At 41.1% G+C, this 18066-nt stretch overlaps 1 protein-coding gene across 2 annotated transcripts; it reads left to right on the forward strand.

Annotated features, from left to right (window-relative positions):
- The first annotated feature begins 3301 nt into the window (after positions 1 to 3301).
- GOLT1B (golgi transport 1B) lies at positions 3302 to 17212 on the forward strand. Of its 2 annotated transcripts, XM_036401380.1 has the most exons (6): positions 3302 to 3395; positions 8581 to 8672; positions 10317 to 10495; positions 13163 to 13244; positions 14180 to 14213; positions 14566 to 17212. In XM_036401380.1, exons 1-5 carry the CDS (start codon positions 3371 to 3373, stop codon positions 14186 to 14188), a joined length of 387 nt encoding a protein of 128 aa, XP_036257273.1. In that variant the 5' UTR covers positions 3302 to 3370; the 3' UTR covers positions 14189 to 14213; positions 14566 to 17212. The 2 variants fall into 2 exon arrangements, with proteins under 2 accessions (XP_036257273.1, XP_036257272.1); XM_036401379.2 differs by lacking the exon at positions 14180 to 14213.
- The last annotated feature ends 854 nt before the right edge of the window (positions 17213 to 18066 follow it).

Raw genomic sequence — 18066 nt, forward strand, 5'->3', positions numbered from 1 at the left:
TTGGTGAAACAGTGAGGCTACTTAACTCATCAGAAACACTACCAGTGTCCTACCCACTCAAGCAAGAGGAAACACAAAACCAGCAAAAACCAACTCTAAGTCCAAAGTTGTCATTATCAAATCCTAAGAAATTCCAAAGCAATTTGTTTTATAACACAAACAAGGAGAAGTATTGCAATGTAAGCATTTAGTTTAGAATAAAAATTTGTATATAATGCAATAAAAATTTACTCTGGGATTCTAAGAGCAAAACAGATCAAATTGTGACTTTGCAGCAAGCAAAGAATTAAAGCATTTATAATAGGCCATTCTGACAGAACAGATAATTCTGCCCAGAACAAGTCAAGATTAGTGTTTAGGAATGTCCAGTGAGACAAGTACAAACATTACCCCATTACCCTGGCATGTCAGCCAGCTGATTAAAATTAAATTGGACAATATCATTATCCAAACAAAAGTCTGTATAAATGCATTTTCCCCTACTGAATTAGTTCACCTTTCTGTTAAAATATTAGACTTTGACTCTGCAAGCCTTTTTTGTTCAAATCCTCAGCTGAGGTTTCAGTGTCTTTACTTCCACTTTCCTCCAAGTCTCCTGGGGAGTGTTTCATCAGATTCTTTACTCTCATCTGCTTTTGAAGGAGCTCCTGCTGCTTATCTACAAGCTCCTGGTTCTGCATCTCCACTGCTTGCAGCTCATTCTCAATGGACACCAGCACCTCCTCTAGCACCGCAGGGAGAGGCAAGGAGAAGGCACAATAGAGACCACAGCCATGTGCTGATGCCACTTCTAATTCTGTTAATTGTACTCCAGACAGTGATCAAGCTGTCAATAGAAAGCATTTATTTACATGTGAGAAGCAACATTAACCCCAGCAAGTTAAACTCCTCTGGAGTTATAAACAGGGCCATTAGCAACAAGCTGTGTTCATGCAACAAGATCTCCCTCCTCCATAGAAGAAGAGGATGTGCTGAGCATCAGGGTTTGGATGTAGAGGGAAAATGTTTTATCCATCCTTCACACGTGAAAGAAGTGAAGCAAATGCTCCCCAAAAGCTTGGGTCACACAAGTGACTCTTTGGCAGGAATTGCCTCTTTCCATCCCAATATGATGTGTGTGAATTGCAGATTGTGTACTAGAATCCAGTCCCTGGAGTCTAAAAGAATAATTAACATATACACCTGCATGCCAAGCATGTACTCCAGAGGCAGGTCAGAAAAGCATCAGAAGGAATTACTACCTCCCCCACACCCACAAAACCCAAGAGACTTTGGCCCATCCCGAGCAGATATGGTAATATGGTTATGGAAACAAAAATGTGATATGGAAAAAATATCTTCATCTCAAATAGCACAAAATAGTGACAGATGTCTTCCTAAATGCCCACTGCTACTCAGCAGGAAAGAGTTAAGAGTATCTTAAAATTTGAAGCACATTTTAAAAATGTTGAAAACCAAGTAATTTCCTTGACAAACTTGATTTTCATCCTCCAATAGCTTGGGTTGAAAGGGACCTTAAAGCTCATCTCATTCCAACTCCCCTGCCACTGGAGCAGGTTGCTCAGAACCTCATCCAACCATGCCTTGAACACTTCCAAGGATGGGGCATTTTGGTTTAGTTTAACCTAAGAAATAAAAAGCTATCCAGTAAAAGAATTTTTTTCTTCAAATCTTAAGTATAATAGCAGAGATCCCACAAAATCTTTTATGTATACATTAAATTAATGTAAATGACAATCAGTAACATGATGTGTTTGTGTCTTGTTAGCTAAAAGAATATATGGAATATAAATTATGGATTGCCTGCAACAGCTCTCATCTTTGGAGATTAAAGAATGTTATCTTTAGGAGATCTTATTTAACCAAGCAACTGTCACTAAAAAGAAAATGAAATAAATACATTTTAAAATATATTTTGTAAGTAAACCTTCTCAACTTTAGAACAAATTTACTGCAGGACATTGTTCATTACCAGAGCTGTGGATGTAACAGTTTAAGCACTGGTTAATTTAATTTGCTCACAAAGAAGCTCCACTAGGTGACAACTGCTTTTTCCCTTCTGCAAAATGGATAAACACAAACTCACAACCAATTCCCAAGGCCACAGCTCACCAGGCTTCTAAATGAACCCAAGAGAAGTTTAACCAAGTCATACATTTCCTGCAAGAGGAATGCTCTAAGGCAGACCAGTCACTCACCAAGTGCCCATGGCCAATTTTGATCTCTTCAAACTTATTTTACAGAAAAGCCTGGACACATTATATTTTTCCCCTTAGAAAGGCAGCCACCATAACACCTAGAGGATCTGTTAGGAGGAAGTGAAAATGCTGTTTAGTTTAGAGAAGGGGATCAATTTTGAATAATCATCAGTGGAATGAACATGGAATTGAATTTATTGGGTCATTATTTGAACAACAGTTTTTGTCACATTGTACCTTAATACTACTAAACTCAAGAGATTGATATTTTCTGTTACTGCATCCTGAACTATTTATTTCATGGATGGAAACAAAGTCCAATGGAAGGTGAAAGGGAATAAATTCAGCATTACAATAAATACTGGGGAAAAATTCCTCACTACCAGCTGATTCCACCATAACAAGCATCTTCCCCGCTTCTATAAATAGAGGAGGAAATACGTATTAATAATGATGTGTGAATAAAACACTTCTGCATCCCCCAGGGCTAGACCCAGACGCCTCTTAATCACCTCCAGGGGCGGCGACTCCCCCACCTCCCTGGGCAACCTGCTCTAGTGGGAATATTCACAGGCGAACAGTGTGAATGGCATCCAAATATACACAGTCAGCCGTACAGTGCAACATTCCCTGCATCCCTCAGCCACAAGCCAGCCTGCTCGCTGGGGCTGCGGGACAGGGCGGGATGGACGGAGGAAGGGACCGAGGCCGCCAGGGCGAGGAGGAGCAGGGCCTCGCAGCCGTGTCCTCCCGTGCGTTGGGCTCAGCCGTGGCTCGGGCCGACAGCTCCCACAGCTGCCCTGAGGGATGTTGCCGGCCGCGCTCCCGCATCCTTTAGCTTTTATCCCTTATCTTTTATCCCTTATTCCTGATCCCTCACGGCTCCCGCCCCGCGGCTCCGCTCCCCACCCGGCGCCGCCCTTTCCGCCGCGCGCCCTCAGCCACTGGCGCGCGGGGCCCGGCGCGTGCTCCGCCCCGCCGCCAATCAGCGCCGGCCGCGGGCCGTGGGCGGGGTGGCGCGCTCGCGCGGCCGTACAAGCCGGCTGCTGATTGGCGGCCGGTGTGACCAATGGGCGGGCGGCTCTCCTGCGGCGGGGTGCGTGTTTCCGGAAGACGTGGCCGCCGCCGCCGGTGCCGCTCCCGCCCGTGCCGCTCCCGGAGCCGCCGTCACCATGATCTCCCTGTCCGACACGCAGAGTAAGCGCTGCCGCCGCTCCCACCGGGGAAGCGCGGAGGGGCCGCCCGCTGCGGGGCTGGGGGCGGCGGGGGGTCGCAGGGCGGCCGGGCCCGCAGCCTTTGTCCGCGGCGGGGCCTCCCGGGAGCGGCCGGGCACGGTCCGGCGGGGCCGCTGGACACCGTTGGGAGCGGGCAGGGGCGGGGGAGCTCTCACGGCCCCATCCCTGCAGAGGAAGGTGCGGCGGCGGCCCCGGTGCGGCGGGAGTGGCGGCTGGCGGGGAGTACGGACGGGAAGGGGATGGAGAGCGGCAGGGCAGCGCTCGGCGGGACTCCGGCCTTGGGAGAGCTCTGCCACCACGGCCGGCGTGTGTCCGGGGCTGCGAGTGCTCGGTGTGCCGTGCTGCGGGGCGGAGGGGCTGGGAGGGACCCTAAAGATATCTCAGCCATGGCAGGGACACTTTGCACTGCCCCCGGCTGCTCAGGGCCCGTCCAGCCTGGCCTGGAGCGCTCCCAGGGATCCAGGGGCAGCCACAGCTGCTCTGGGCACCCTGTGCCAGTGCCTGGCTGCCTGGCTAGCCTTACAGGAGGACATTTCTTCCTCTTATCTAGCCTGGGTTTGTTAGGGTTTGTGGGTTTGTACCCATGGCACTTTGGCTAAGCACAGTGAATGAATGAATGAAAGCTGAACGATAAACAAAGTAACCTTCAGCTACGCTCTTCTCGTGTGCCTCCCTCTGGTCGTCAGTGGTCTGGAACCACTTAATTACCTAAATAGTAACAAGCTTTGCTGTGCTGCTCTTGCTGGTACCACACCAAACGTCCGCAGGTGACGCTGAGGGGGCTTCAAATTGAGGCCGAGACACTGAAGCGGAAAAAAGCAAAAATATTTGTATGTGGCCATAGTTTTGTTTCTACCAAAGTGCTTGGAAATAGAGATCAAAGAAATGAAAGTAAAGAAGTTCCTAAGTGTGTCCTTAGCCAGGAGCACCAGCGGTGTCCGGGGTGCTCTGGAGTGTGTCCAGCCGCCCAGGGGCAATCCTGCCCCCCTGCTCTGCCCCAGGGCTGGGTGCACTGCTGGGCTGCCAGTACAGCAGGGACAAGGAGCTGCTGGGAGGGGTCCCAGGAATGATGAGGGCTCTGGAGCATCTCTAAGGAGAAAGGACTGGGAGCTGGGCCTGTTTATTCCAGAGAAGGCTGAGAGGGGAGCCCATCAATACATGTAAATATCTCAAATGGGTGCCAGGAGGATGGTGCCAGACTTGTCAGGGGTACCAGTGGCAGAACAAGGAGCAATGGCCATGAAGTGAAGCACAAGGAGTTTAATCTCAATGTGAGGCATCACTTCCTTGCACTGAAGCTGGCAGAGCCCTGGAACAGCTGCCCAGGGAGGGGCTGGATCTCCCTCTCTGCAGCCATCCCAGACCCACCTGGACACATTCCTTTGTCACCTGTTGCAGGTGCCTTGCCTTGGCAGGGGGGTTGGGCTGGGTGATGTCCAGAGGATCCCTCCACCCTAACCATTGTGATTCCCTGATAACAGCTAAGCTGCAGGGTTAAGGACAATGACAGGCCTTTGCTTTAAATGACTATCTCATGTATGGTGCATTTCTGGTATGATTGGCACAGAAGGAAATGAGTCTGCCTGATAAGCACCACAGCATCAGTTATGAAGGAGGGTGTGAAAAATCTAGAAAAAAAGAAGTTAAAATAACTCTGATAGCAGGATACTGGAAATGGAGGTATTGGAGAGCCAGTTAAGGCCAAGGATGAAGACAGGCAGCAGAGTTTAGCAGCGTTCAGGGTCAATGATTTCTTGAGATACTCAGATATTGTGCTGTTACTGGGAAGAGTACCAACCCTTGGGGTTAGCTTTTAGCTTTCTGATTGATTAAACCCTTGTGGGCTTTGCTTTTCTCTTAACTTCCTGTCTGGAGTATTCATTGGGGAAAAAAATCTCTTCAGAAGGAGATTCACTTTTTATTTTGCTTGGTTCCTCATGTGGGACCTTCAGCTATTTCCAGTGCTAAGATTGTTGGTTGTAACTGTCAGAGACAGGAGTACTAAATAAAACACACTGCCATTTAGTGGTTTTAAGGGTTTTTTTTTCAGTTTTTCTGAAATTCTGAAGATAGTTCATCAGATATTTTAAAATTCACTGCTGTCTGGAAAAATACAGAGTTAGCCATAGAGTCACTGGTGGAATAGTGTGATAAATACCTGGAGAGAACCACTGCTGATGTTTGGAAAGTTAATTCTGCATCTGCAGTCTAGAACATAATTTTAAGTGGTGCACTGAATGGTGTTATAAACCACCAGTAATTGCAAAAGAATTCACTTAGCGTTTCCCAAATTAAATTTTTAATACTAAAAAATACTACTAGCAAAGTAATAGTTGTGCATTGAATATAAGCTGTATTTGGTTTTGTCTTCTAAAAGCCTATAGCACACAATTCCATTTTATTTTGCACTATATTATGCTCTATAAAAGATTTGGGATGTGCATTGTCTGCCCTAATCTTTTACAAGCAGTGTATCTTAATTTTGAATCTTAAAATCTACTAAGCTGTTTTCACATAGAGCTGCAGTAGTCTTGCACAGCTTATGGAATTTCTGGAGAAACTGATGAAGATTTGCTCCCTTGTCTCAGGAAATCATAGTAATCCAGAATAAATACAACCTGGCCAGTGTGTGTTTCTGCATTTCTAGGCATTGATGTGTTGTATTTGACTAATGTGGGAAAGCTCTTCTGGCACAGGAGAAACTATTTTAAAATAGTTTGCTCCCTCTATAAATATTCATCGTTAGTTGTTGAAAGGATTTTCTACAAAATGCCAGTACTTTTCCTTCCTCTGAGAAGTGTGGTTAAATATATTTACAAATTCTGATCCAAATCAAGGCAGTAACTGAGATACCAACACTGGAGGATAATAGTCCTGGACCATTCATCTTCTTCCAGCAGTTATTTTGGGATAATGAGAATAATGTTCCTTTCTCTTTTTCCCTTTTGCGTCCACTAACCAGAGCACACGGGTGACTTGTGCAGTGAATCAGAGCCCATTGTGGCAGAAGTGCTTCCAAACCGGTTTGGGGTGGTTACAGAGGTGTCAGAGAGGGAATTGCAGCAGCTGCTGGGAGGTGGCTCTGCCTCCTCCCCACATCCACACCTTGAGCTGTGCCTGGGGAGGAGCAAATACTCACTTCCAGGACTGCTTATTTATCTTGCTGGCAGCTGGTAATTCCTCTGGAGTCCTGCCTCCAAGTGATTTCCTTCCAGAATGCAGATTGTTTCTGCTCTTCTGAAGTAAAGAGTACTGGAGAAAAGGGCACTTGCAATTCTTACATGCCTTCAGTCAGCAGATCCATTGAAAATACAATTAGCAATTCTGTTTTTCATTGTAAACGAGTACGGAGAGTGCCTGTAGTAAATCGATTGGATCGAGTTACTTAGTGCTTTTAATTGTGGGGTGTTAAAATGCTCACAGTGAAAGTTTAAAGTGGCAGGCTACACCACAGAACTACAGCTCTAACAGCCTTGCTGAAAGCCAAGCCCTCAGAGAAGTCTGGAGAGTGGAATGTTGCCGTAACAAATCTCTGAGCTGTGTTGAAATTTATTTCCAATAACTACTTACAAGTCCTGAAACAGGCATAATTATCCTCCTTTACTCCCAAGCTCATCAAGCAACAGCAAATGACCAACTACGTCAACAAAGTGCAATTAAAATCCATGGAGGCAAATCTGTCCAACAAGTAGCAGTGAGGGCTGTGATTGTGGATTTTGTGGTTTTTGTTTGTTTCAGGACAGGCTATGCAAAACTACTTGGAACTTCAAAATACACATATATACAGGCATAGTATTAGGGAGGGTTTTGCTGAGCTGTTTTTGTTTTGCATTTACAAATCTGTAGGTTTCTATGTCTGGTCACAGTGAAAACAGCAATAAATGTATGTGTTTGCAGCCCTGTTGCTGCTGCTCCTGGTTTTTCTCTCCCATTCATCTGTGTGAGAGTCAAAGGAAGGCTTTAGAGATTTAAAATTAAAAGCAGGATGTATTTCTAAGATAGCAGTATTCAAGATACTGTTGTGAAATAGTACTTTTAATCCTAGCTTGACATTTGTTTCTCATACAAACCTTCCATCCTATCTTGGCTTCCCAGTATTTCTTGAGCATCCTTTGCAGAACTCAAAGTTTATAGAACTGTTTAGACTGGGAAAAAACCTTTAAGAGCAATGAGTCCAGCTGTTAACCCAGCACTGGCCAGTCCATAATTTAAGCAAATAAATTAAGTACAAAAGGTATTTTAAAAAAATCTGCAAGTTAAGATAATAAAATGAAAAATTTCATAAAATGAAGCTGCTATATAGCACTAGTAGTCTAGAGATATTGTACCTATGTGTAATGTAAATCTACCATTTAATTAATAAAAATTAAATATGAAGCATGAAAATTATAATTGAACATTAATCCCTCAATATTTAGTATCTGCCAGTTTTGTGAAAACTGGCAATTGTCTGGAGACCCAGGCTAGTGTTTGATAGCTGTCAGCACATGTGCAACTTGGAAAAATCCTGCAGGATTCATCCAAGTTCTGTTCCATCTAGAAAATGCTGTGCAAGTCATGGGAGATGGAACATGAGGTTTCAGGAGCACTGAGAGGACCAGGGTACTTACATTACTCTGGGAAAGATAATGGGATAAGATCTGCAGATCCCAGAGTATTCTGAATTAAAAGAGAAGGATCACAAGGATCCAAGCCTTCAGTGAATGACCCATATGAGAGTCAAACCCCAACCCTGGAGTTATTTATACCATGTTCTGACCAAGTGATCTAATCTGGAAAAAAAAGTTTCATTATCAAACAATCCTTTAATTTACAAACAATCCTGTTCTCCATACTAGCAATTAATCAAAAGGGATGTATGTCTTTGCCGTATGTGTGTGTGTGTATATATATATATATATATATATATGGTTGCATTCAATTTCAGTGTCTAGTTCCAAACATGGCCTTTGTTGACAAACAGCTTCCAAAGATATGTCTGTTGAAGTAATTGGGGTCTACAAGATTTATAATATTTGTACACTCAAGTAAGTTTTTAAATTTAAAATGTCTTTAGATTGGATGTTCTAATTTTTTCCCCAGTTTTTATCCATGACAATTTCTTGGTACCATGTTTTGTTACATGCCTAAATTTGTTTCTTTTTCAGAGATTGGGATGGGACTAACAGGCTTTGGAGTGTTTTTTCTCTTCTTTGGAATGATACTCTTCTTTGACAAAGCTCTTTTGGCTATTGGAAATGTAAGTGACTTTTCTGCAGTGCTTAGAATCAAGTATGTGATCTATTAAAGATAAACTCAAAATAGAACAGCATGTTTGAAGCTGCATGACAAAGATTACTGTGGTGATCTGGTATAAAAGAGGAGTGCTCAGTGACAGGAGTGAATCATTTTTCCTGCTTGAGGTTAGAACAGCTCACACTGATGTCAATGTCACCGTGGGTCAGGCCTGTGGGATGTTGGTAGACAAGAAGCAGCTTGTTCCACAGTTGTGCTGCTGCAAATGTGATTTTTTTGTGGTCCTCTGAGATCACTGTCAATTTAAGTATCTATTTGGATAAGAATCTTTAAGTACCTGCTAGCAAATGTAGTTTTGCAGTGCTGTAGGAGGAAAGAAAGAAATATGAATTGCTCACACTTCTGGCTTTAGAAGAGCCAGACCTCTTTCATAAAAGAGAGATTCAGTATCTGCAGTTTTTACCAAATCAAAGTTGTCACTCAAAGCAGCACAGAAAATAAATCCTACTTCTGGTACAGGAAATTTCCAGTCCGAATATCAAATGACAGGGTGTTTCCTGCATGTGCTAGTTTCTGTGTCTCTGGTGTTCTCAGCTTTGCCAGCCAAAGCACAGCCTGGCTGGGAGAGGTTCAGCCCCTCTTTTGCTGATGCTTAAAAGTCTGCAGCCGAACAGATCAGTTTCATTCTCAAACACTGAGATTCCCTGAAGGGAAATATAAAATTGTGTACCTGAATTTGGGTACATTAGTTGAAGCATTGTTATGAACCATCAGCTCAAGTGTGCAGTGGGAGAGTGAAAAATGAAATAATGCTTATTTTTTCTTTTTCTGATGTAAGGTGGAAATACGAGATCCTGTTTAGGGAAAATGAAAACGTAGGTAGGAAGAGACAATGACAGGCTATGTGGTAACCAAAGATAATGCAAGAAAAGCTACTGTATCCTTGCAGAGAATTGTTTTTATTAAAAAAAAAAAGTTATATCAGAAAGGGCAGGAAGTTCTAAGAAATTGATTTATTAAATACCATCCAAAACTTAAACTTGAGTAAAACCTGAGATACTATTGCTTTCTGAGCAAAAATGTTGCTGAAATAATTCTGAGTCCTGTAGCTGCAGGACACCAGAAATAGTTGTAACTAGTTGGGACTGATGTGATAGTGTTCAGTCTATACTGGAACAAATAAATAAACAATAAAAAAGACTGCACAGTAAAAAACAACTGTTCAGCTTTTTCCTTCTCTGGCTTTGCACTGTGAGTAGATCAGCAGAAGCTGTTGAAGATGTCAGTGGCACAGAGCAGAGGTGCTATTATGTGTGGTGTCAGTTTTTAGGAACCTTTGCTGTCAGTAGGACTGAGCTTCAGCACCACCTGTGGTAAAGATGTGACAGGGCAGATCCTCTGTCTTGGGTGTGTTAAAAGGATAGACCCTTTACATTCAAGCAGCTGAGAGCTACAAGTGTTTTAAGATGGACCTTACAACAGAAAATCAATAGTAAATTCATTCTCACCAACTGTCTCATGGTATTAAAAGAAGTTGTGCAAGAAAGGCAGTGTAATTTTATAAAATATATATATGTGTGTGTTTACATCCTGTACTTGGGAACATAATTAGTTGTTTTCTTTCTTTGGTTGTTTTTGTCTTTTCTAGGTTTTATTTGTGGCTGGCTTGTCTTTTGTTATCGGTTTAGAAAGAACATTCAGATTTTTCTTTCAAAAACACAAAATGAAAGCAACGGGCTTCTTCCTGGGTGGTGTACTCATAGTTCTCATTGGCTGGCCTTTAATAGGAATGATCCTGGAAATTTATGGGTTCTTCCTATTGTTCAGGTAAGTCTTGTTTGTAAAAACTTTGTGTTAGTTTATCTAGGAATAAATGTATTGTGTAGTGTTTGTGTTAGAGTTGACAAAGCAGCATCCTTTATATGTTCCTTTTGGACAGATTTTATATGAAATTGTTTATTTACAAGTTGGTAAGTATTTTTTCAAGACTCAAAGCTGCTAATGTTGGTGAGGAATAAATGTATTGTGTAGTGTTTGTGTTAGAGTTGACAAAGCAGCATCCTTTATATGTTCCTTTTGGACAGATTTTATATGAAATTGTTTATTTACAAGTTGGTAAGTATTTTTTCAAGACTCAAAGCTGCTAATGTTGGTGAGGCATTTACCAAAATTACTTTGATAATGCTGATGTCTAACCAAAGAATTGTAAAGCTTCAAAATGTGTGGGAGCCCAAATGTTAGCAGTATGAAGTTTAAATATCTCCTCATGGAAAAGGGATACTTGGTCCTTTTTTCAGTGGGGAGTTTGTTATTTTCTTTAACAAATGGGGCAAAATATTCAGTTACTACCATCCTAGGTTTGTAACCTTACCATTTCATCACTCTGGCAGCCCAGGGAAAAGCTGTTTTCTGCCGTATTTCATTACAATTGTGCCTTGGAGTCAGAACTGCTTGTTTGGGTTAGCAGTATCTCAACTGAGTTAAAGAAAAATGGAAATTCTATTTTTTTAACAGCAATCTTGAAACATGTTATAACTTTCACAATGTGTCATTTAAGTTCTTCATAAATGCAACGGTAATAGTGAAAGAATTTGACTTGTTACAACCTGCATAGATATCTATATTTTTATCTTTATTTCTATGGTTGAAGTTCTATGCTTCCCTACAGAACAAAGCAAAAAATATGCAAAAATGTAGAAAGGGAGTCTTCTGGTTGTTCTTGGACCTCTCTCCAGATGCAGATTGTTTCACTAATGGTTATTGATCAAGTTTCAGACCCTGAAGTGTTCTGTGAATGGCTGAATAACACTGTTCCTGTTAATCAAAGTGAAACCATTGTTCTCATGGAGCTCTTTTTGTACCCAGTAAAATTGTATGTTGATCCAATATTTAGTTCAGATAAAATGTTTATTTTAAAAGTCAATCTGAACTTGGCTCTTACTGGAGACAGTGAAATTTCAGAAAATTAATTTAGTGGGGTTAATGTATTTCTTATTGTTCTGCTCTGTGGTACTCTGAATCCTGTCACTGTAAGTGCTGTGATAATCTCAGTATTTCACTGAATACACTGTCACTTCTTGCATGTACTGCTTGGTTTAATCAGTACAAAGCAAGTAGAATGTGTTTCCAACAGAACACCCCCCTTTTAAAAGATCTCAAAAGAGTTATAAGTTAGTCTGTCCAGGCAGGTATGACTATGGATTATCTAGTGGTGCTTGCAAGGTAAAACAGTGTTGAGAGGTTTATAAAAGATCAATAATTATCCCCAGGACGTCCCTTAGCCTGAAGGGAATCAACAAGGGATGGATAATTCCAGGTATGAATGTTTAGCTGATCTGTTTTAATTTAAAGAATCTGGAGACCAGTGGTTTGGACTGAAGAATCTTAAATGTCTTTTCCAACCTTGATTCCATGATTCTGTGACCATCTTTTCCAGGGCTCATTAGTTGATAGAATCTAAATCCCTTGCTACAAGGCTGACTAGTGATTACTTCAAGCATAGCTTTTGTTTTGCTTCAATCTTGTTCAGTTCAACCATCCTCCTCTTGTCAGCAACTTGCTCCCTTCTGAAGAAGTTACAAATGAAGTCTTTCCTCAAGCACCATTTTATACTGTTCCTCAGGGTCCTGCTGCTTGGTTGCATAGCAGAAAACTGCCCTATTATGGGACAGCTGTTATAATCTAAGGTGCTTTTGGGGCCTTGTTCAGATGACAGCCCTGCAGAGTTATGGCTGACAATATTATCCCTGCTGTACTGACTGTTCCTTATTCTTGGACACAGCAGTTGTTTTAATCTGTCCCAAGTGGTTTGTGTGCCCTGCCTCACAATTTACTGAATGACATTTGCTGAAATGACCTGGTCTTTAAAAAAAAAAAAAACCACTCAAAACCCCCCTTTTTGGTGTGGCTATTACCCAGCAAACAGTTCTTAGCAGGGTGGTGAAGAGGATGATGACTTGTGAAATTTCACAGTTTCACTGTGGCTGAGGCCTCATTGCACATTAATCCTTATTCCATGCAGGGAATGCTCAACACAGGATTGCTGGGAATGCCAGCAGCTGCCTGCAGACAGCTGAGATACTGCCACAGAAAATTTGGTTTTCTGCTGCAGAGGTTAGGTGGAGAGTGCAGGGGCTGCACCAGAGCATCTGTGCCAGGGAACATCCCCAGGGTCACCGTTCAAACCACTGACTTCAGTTTGGGAAATAAATGAATGCACAATTCTGTCATGCTTCATTTTATTTAGTTAATGTAAAGAGTATCATATATGGTTTTAATTACTCAGAACTAACTTCACTTCTTTCTACATTGGGTCTTGAATGTATTTTCTATAACATAAAGAGGAATTATCTCAAAATATGTATGCTAATTTTGAGAAATCTGTTTTGCTGACTAATTATCTGCTGCCAGAATTATTTTTTTGTTAATATTACAGCAATATGAGCAAAGCTTAATTACAAAAACTAATACAATCTTCTGATGTCTTACCTAAAGGGGGTTCTTTCCTGTGGTGGTTGGCTTTATTAGAAGAGTTCCAGTTCTTGGATATCTCTTGAATTTACCTGGTATAAGCTCGGTAAGTTTGGTACTTCATGCAACAACTGCAGCATGTTCTGATTTTCATTCCACTGATATAGCACCTGTAGATATGCATCAAAAAGAAAGCAAATAGAACTTTGGAGCAATGACTTCAAATGCTGCACAGTTCTTGCACCATGCACATCCCACTCATTCCCAGGGAGATGCTCCTAGGGATAAAAGGAACAGAAGGAGGCGATGGCAGGAGCTGCCCCTGCTCATGGGCAGTGGAGTGGGAAGAGTCCTGCATTGTGACAGGGAATGCTGGGGTTCTTCTGCTTCACTCTTGGCCCTGGCTGACAACACAGGTGAATCTTCCTCATCTCCTGTTGTACAATGAGGAGGGCACTGTTCTTGGTGCAGTATTTGAGTGTACTTAGGGAAAGTGGCCTCTAAAAGCAAAGAGTGGAGTTCAGTGTTATGTTGCAGCTCATATGGTGAACCCAGAAACTCTCAGCATGAATAGTCATTCATCAAATGTGTTTATTAAGGGCCACTGCACCAGGCTACATCTTTTTATTACTAAGATTTGTGTTTTTTCAAATGGAGTTTTCAATTTTTGAAACCAAATGTCTGAGGATTTGAAGACAACAGAAAGACACTAAACTAGGGTGTTTCAGTCAACTACTTTTACTGTGCTAATTTATTTATGTATTTTAACACGAGCATTTGTAATACTAGTTTTGAAAGCAACAGTTTTTACAGCTACTACTGAAAATTAATAGTGGGAATAACTTAGATGCATACAGGCTGTTTTTTAAAAATGAGTGTTCCAGTTCATCTGTTCCAGTCTCACAATTAGGCCAAGTTGTGGCTCATAATTCATGATCAATTGAATGTTTCATTTGTCAATTGATCCTAATCATATTTAATTTGATCATAACGGGGTTAAATCTTGTTTTTAAAAGATAATTGTTAATGTTTTATTCAAAGCCTACGTAGGCTCAGAAGAGAATCCACAGTAATGGTCAGTTGAAATATCTTCCTTGGTCTACTAATGCATGTGTGGCTGAGACTTGTTTTGTTTTAACCATTAAGCTGGCAGTGTTATCTGCATTCTTCTATTTCCTTTCTCATTCTGTTGCATCTTCATGCTGCACTGTTAATGTCTATATGAGAAAAACATGTTATGCAGAAACACAATTGCAATTTTAAGAATTTTGGTTTTCACAAACCTAAACCATGAGAGCTCGGTGAGTACTACTTGACTCTCATTTCCAGTCACATACTAACCATGCAAGTAGCAAGCAGTATTTGAGAGCAGCTTCACTCTACATAAATGTCATCAACCTAAAACCTTTTTGTCTCCTTTTCCACAGCTTGTAGATAAAGTTGGAGAAAGCAACAACATGGTATAATGACGAGAGGGTGGAAGACTGATCTAAACTTTTACTGTATTATTTATAAAATCCCTTTGAAGAATACTCAGCACAAAGATTAAGTTGTGTACAAAGGAAAAAGCTTGTTACATTCTTTACATAACAGTTTAATTTAAAATGTATAGTCAACAATATACATTAGAAAAGAAGCTCAGCAAGTGTGCTTCTAGGAAAGTAACTCCAGAGTTTGGGAAGTCAACTGAAGAGGGGAAAGTCATGGAATAACCCCTGTTACAACTGTTCAAGACTATTTCTGTTGGTTTTGGAAAACATGCTAGAGGCAATGAACCCTTGTTGAATTAACGGTGCCTGTTATTTACCTCCTTATTTTGAAGGTGCAGTAGAGCAAACAGGCCTACATTTTTAAGGGTGACCCAAACTTACCCAACCCTCTGCTTGCTATCCTCAGAGTGCAAAAAATCAAACAGGAAACTTCTTGTGTAACAAGAGATGCATCTTTGCATGAAGGTTAAGATGACTATTCATCTATAATGTATTATGACAATAAAAAAGAAACCCTACACAGTTGTGTTGTAAACATTTTTGTAAATATGTGGCTGAAATACAGCATTGTTATCTTAATGTTTCAAAGCCAAATGTTAGTTGATTGTATTTGCCTTCCGTTTCGGAATATGCAAAAGGTCAATCTTTAATAACTTTGGTCTTAAATGTTGGTTCTGAACATGCAGAGCTCAGTGGAGAACTCTGGAAGCTGACTTGCAGGCCTTCCAGTTTGTTCTCCTTGAGCCATGTTCCATGTGCATCCTGATGAGAATGTAGCCCCTTGTCACTAACGTGCAAACTCTGTGAAACATGCTTAGTTCACAAAAAACTGCATTAGGCTGAGGTGCTGATGTGAACCCTGTGAAATGTTACTTACCAGAATTTGGAGCTTTGTTTTTAACCAGTTTGAAACTAAGCTTTCTTTGTTTACTCTGGAACTACGAATTGACTTTTATTTTTTACGGTAATAAAATGGAAACTTAAAGTTCTGTGTACGTGAGTCTGTGGGGAGAAAACTGCTGAGTGACTGGGGCTGACTACAGATCAAGTGCCAATCTCCATGTGTTTGTAACGTGTTACTGGTTAGCTGATTATCTTCAGACAGCTCCTGGTTACAGCAGCAGCTTTGTTGTTACTGAGGATTCTTGGCTAACCTGGAATAAATGTCCTCTCCTAATAGACTGGTCCCATTTCTGCTCCTTTTGGGATGTTAAATGTTGTGCACTTGCAATAGTCTCAGTTACAGTGTCCTCCCCTACCAATCCTTGTTCAGTGAATTGTGTTTGTGCAGGCAGGGGGGTTCTGTTCTGTTTCATTTTCTTTTCCCTTTCATGTAATCCTGAAACAATTACCCAATGTAGTATTAAAGGTAGCTATGTAGACTAAAGGTCTAATGACTAGGGGTGACTTTTTTGTTGTTGTTTTTTTGGGTTTTGGGGTTTTTTTTGTTGTTGTTTTTTGGTTTTGTGGGTTTTTTATTGTGCAGTTAAAATTGGAGTTTTCTAATATTACTTTTAACTTAAAAAAATCCTCATATACTAACCCTTTTGAAAGTTGCTGTGAAGTTTATTTGTATAAAAGAAGGGGTTTTTCCACTACAACTGTATAAATAGCCACAATCTACTATTATCAATATTTAATTTGCTTCCTTCTAAAACAGGCACAAAATTATTCAGAAAGAAAATCCAACCTGTTATTTTGCACTTAATAACATCTGAAAAATCAGCGGGTTTGTTTTATAAATTGCTATATTTTCTTGATGGCATGTGCATTACAGTTAAGAAACAGGAGTAAGTACGATTGTTGGCTCTACCTCAAGGATAAAGCATTTTAGATAACCCAATTTTAACTGCTCCTATAGCTCTGTGCCGTGTTACAATGACTAGAGAATAACACTCCAGCAGCTTAGCCAGCTCCTGTTTGCTGTGGTAGGGCACTAGGCTGTGCTGTGGGAACCAAGTGCTGTCTCAAGCAGACAGTGCTCACCTTAGAAATCAGCTACCTGAACGTTTTTGTGCTTCTGTCTTGAAAAATAATGTGATGGAAAAGGTGGGTTGCACCACAGGACTGTGGATCTCTTGCTGCAGCAACTTGCTTGGTAAGCTGAAGTACCTTCAACAACAAGAAATGATGATGATGTCTTTTAGAGGTGGTTCATGTGTGGCTGTGGATGATCTTTTGCCTCTCTGAGAAGCTGGGGTGTAGGCAGGTCATCTCATTTATATTTAATTCATTGTTTTAAATCAAAAGTCAATTTTTTGTCACATGTGAACTGTTGTGGAAAGCATGTGAGGGAACAGAATTGTTAAATTTAGCATAGTCTATCCCTCAAGGTAACGTTGTTTTTGAGACGGTTTTGCCAAGATAAATGTGGGTGGCAGCAAAGGTCAAAACAACTTAGCCTTAAAGTGTTTCTGTCCTTGTAAAAAATATCTCTAACAGAAACATGCTTGGAATGTTTCCCCTTTTAAATGTAATTTATAATTGCTGCTTTAAAACTCATAAGGATGGATCTTATTCTGAGCAAATGAATACTGTAAATATCCTTGTCATACCTTGAATAAATGGGAACCTTTTTCTATAATTTGTCTTTGTGTCTTGGTGTGCACATTCTAAAAAAGTCTGTTGACAAGTTTTCCTTTCCAGAGAGTCAGGAGTACAGGCTGTTACTGCCTTGTTGTCTTACACTGTTGTGACTTTTACAGTAAAAAGGAAAGGTTTCCTCTCTTTTTTACAACGAACCTTTTACATAAGAATCCCCCTAATTTTTTAAGTTCCAGTTTCAGACACAGCACAACAAAATATGAAATTTCAGTTAGATGGGAAACAACCTCCTTTTTTTCTGAGGAAATAACTATGAAACTTCAGGAGAAAAAGAGCATGTGTCTAGATCCTGGAGCAGGTTTTTAGTCTAGCTCAAGGATATGACCATGAGTTCTGTGTATCCTGCAAAGTGGCCTGATAAGCAGGTTTACCATTCCGTGGTGCTCTGCAAGCCTGGGGCTCATTGTTGAGGATTTTCACAGGAGAGCAGCAAAGCAAAGCTTTTAACTGGTTGTTGAGGTATTGTGTTGGTGCTGTGCACCAGTTAGTACCCTAAAAACTTAATTTGACCAAATTTGCTTGTATAGAAAGAACTGGCACTTCCTAATTTGAAAGGAAAAACCCCACAGCAATGTCGGGTTACATCTGTTCAACTAGGAGAGGTAATTTTAATCTGTTTGTGGCTCATGGCCAGTTACTTTCAGTGACTAGTTGCCATTTATTAACCAGGAATACTTTGGCTTTGTTACTGCTCACAATGTGGTACCACATACAGTTTAGAGACTGTCAAAAGCAGTGCAAAGAAAGGAATCTTGGCCCTGTGGCAGATGTCAAAATGAAGGTTTTATGGGATTACTTTGAATTGTTTAAAGATTTCAAGGCACACACTCATCT

Source organism: Molothrus ater, chromosome 5, assembly GCF_012460135.2.
Source record: "Molothrus ater isolate BHLD 08-10-18 breed brown headed cowbird chromosome 5, BPBGC_Mater_1.1, whole genome shotgun sequence".
NCBI classification, from domain to species: domain Eukaryota; kingdom Metazoa; phylum Chordata; class Aves; order Passeriformes; family Icteridae; genus Molothrus; species Molothrus ater.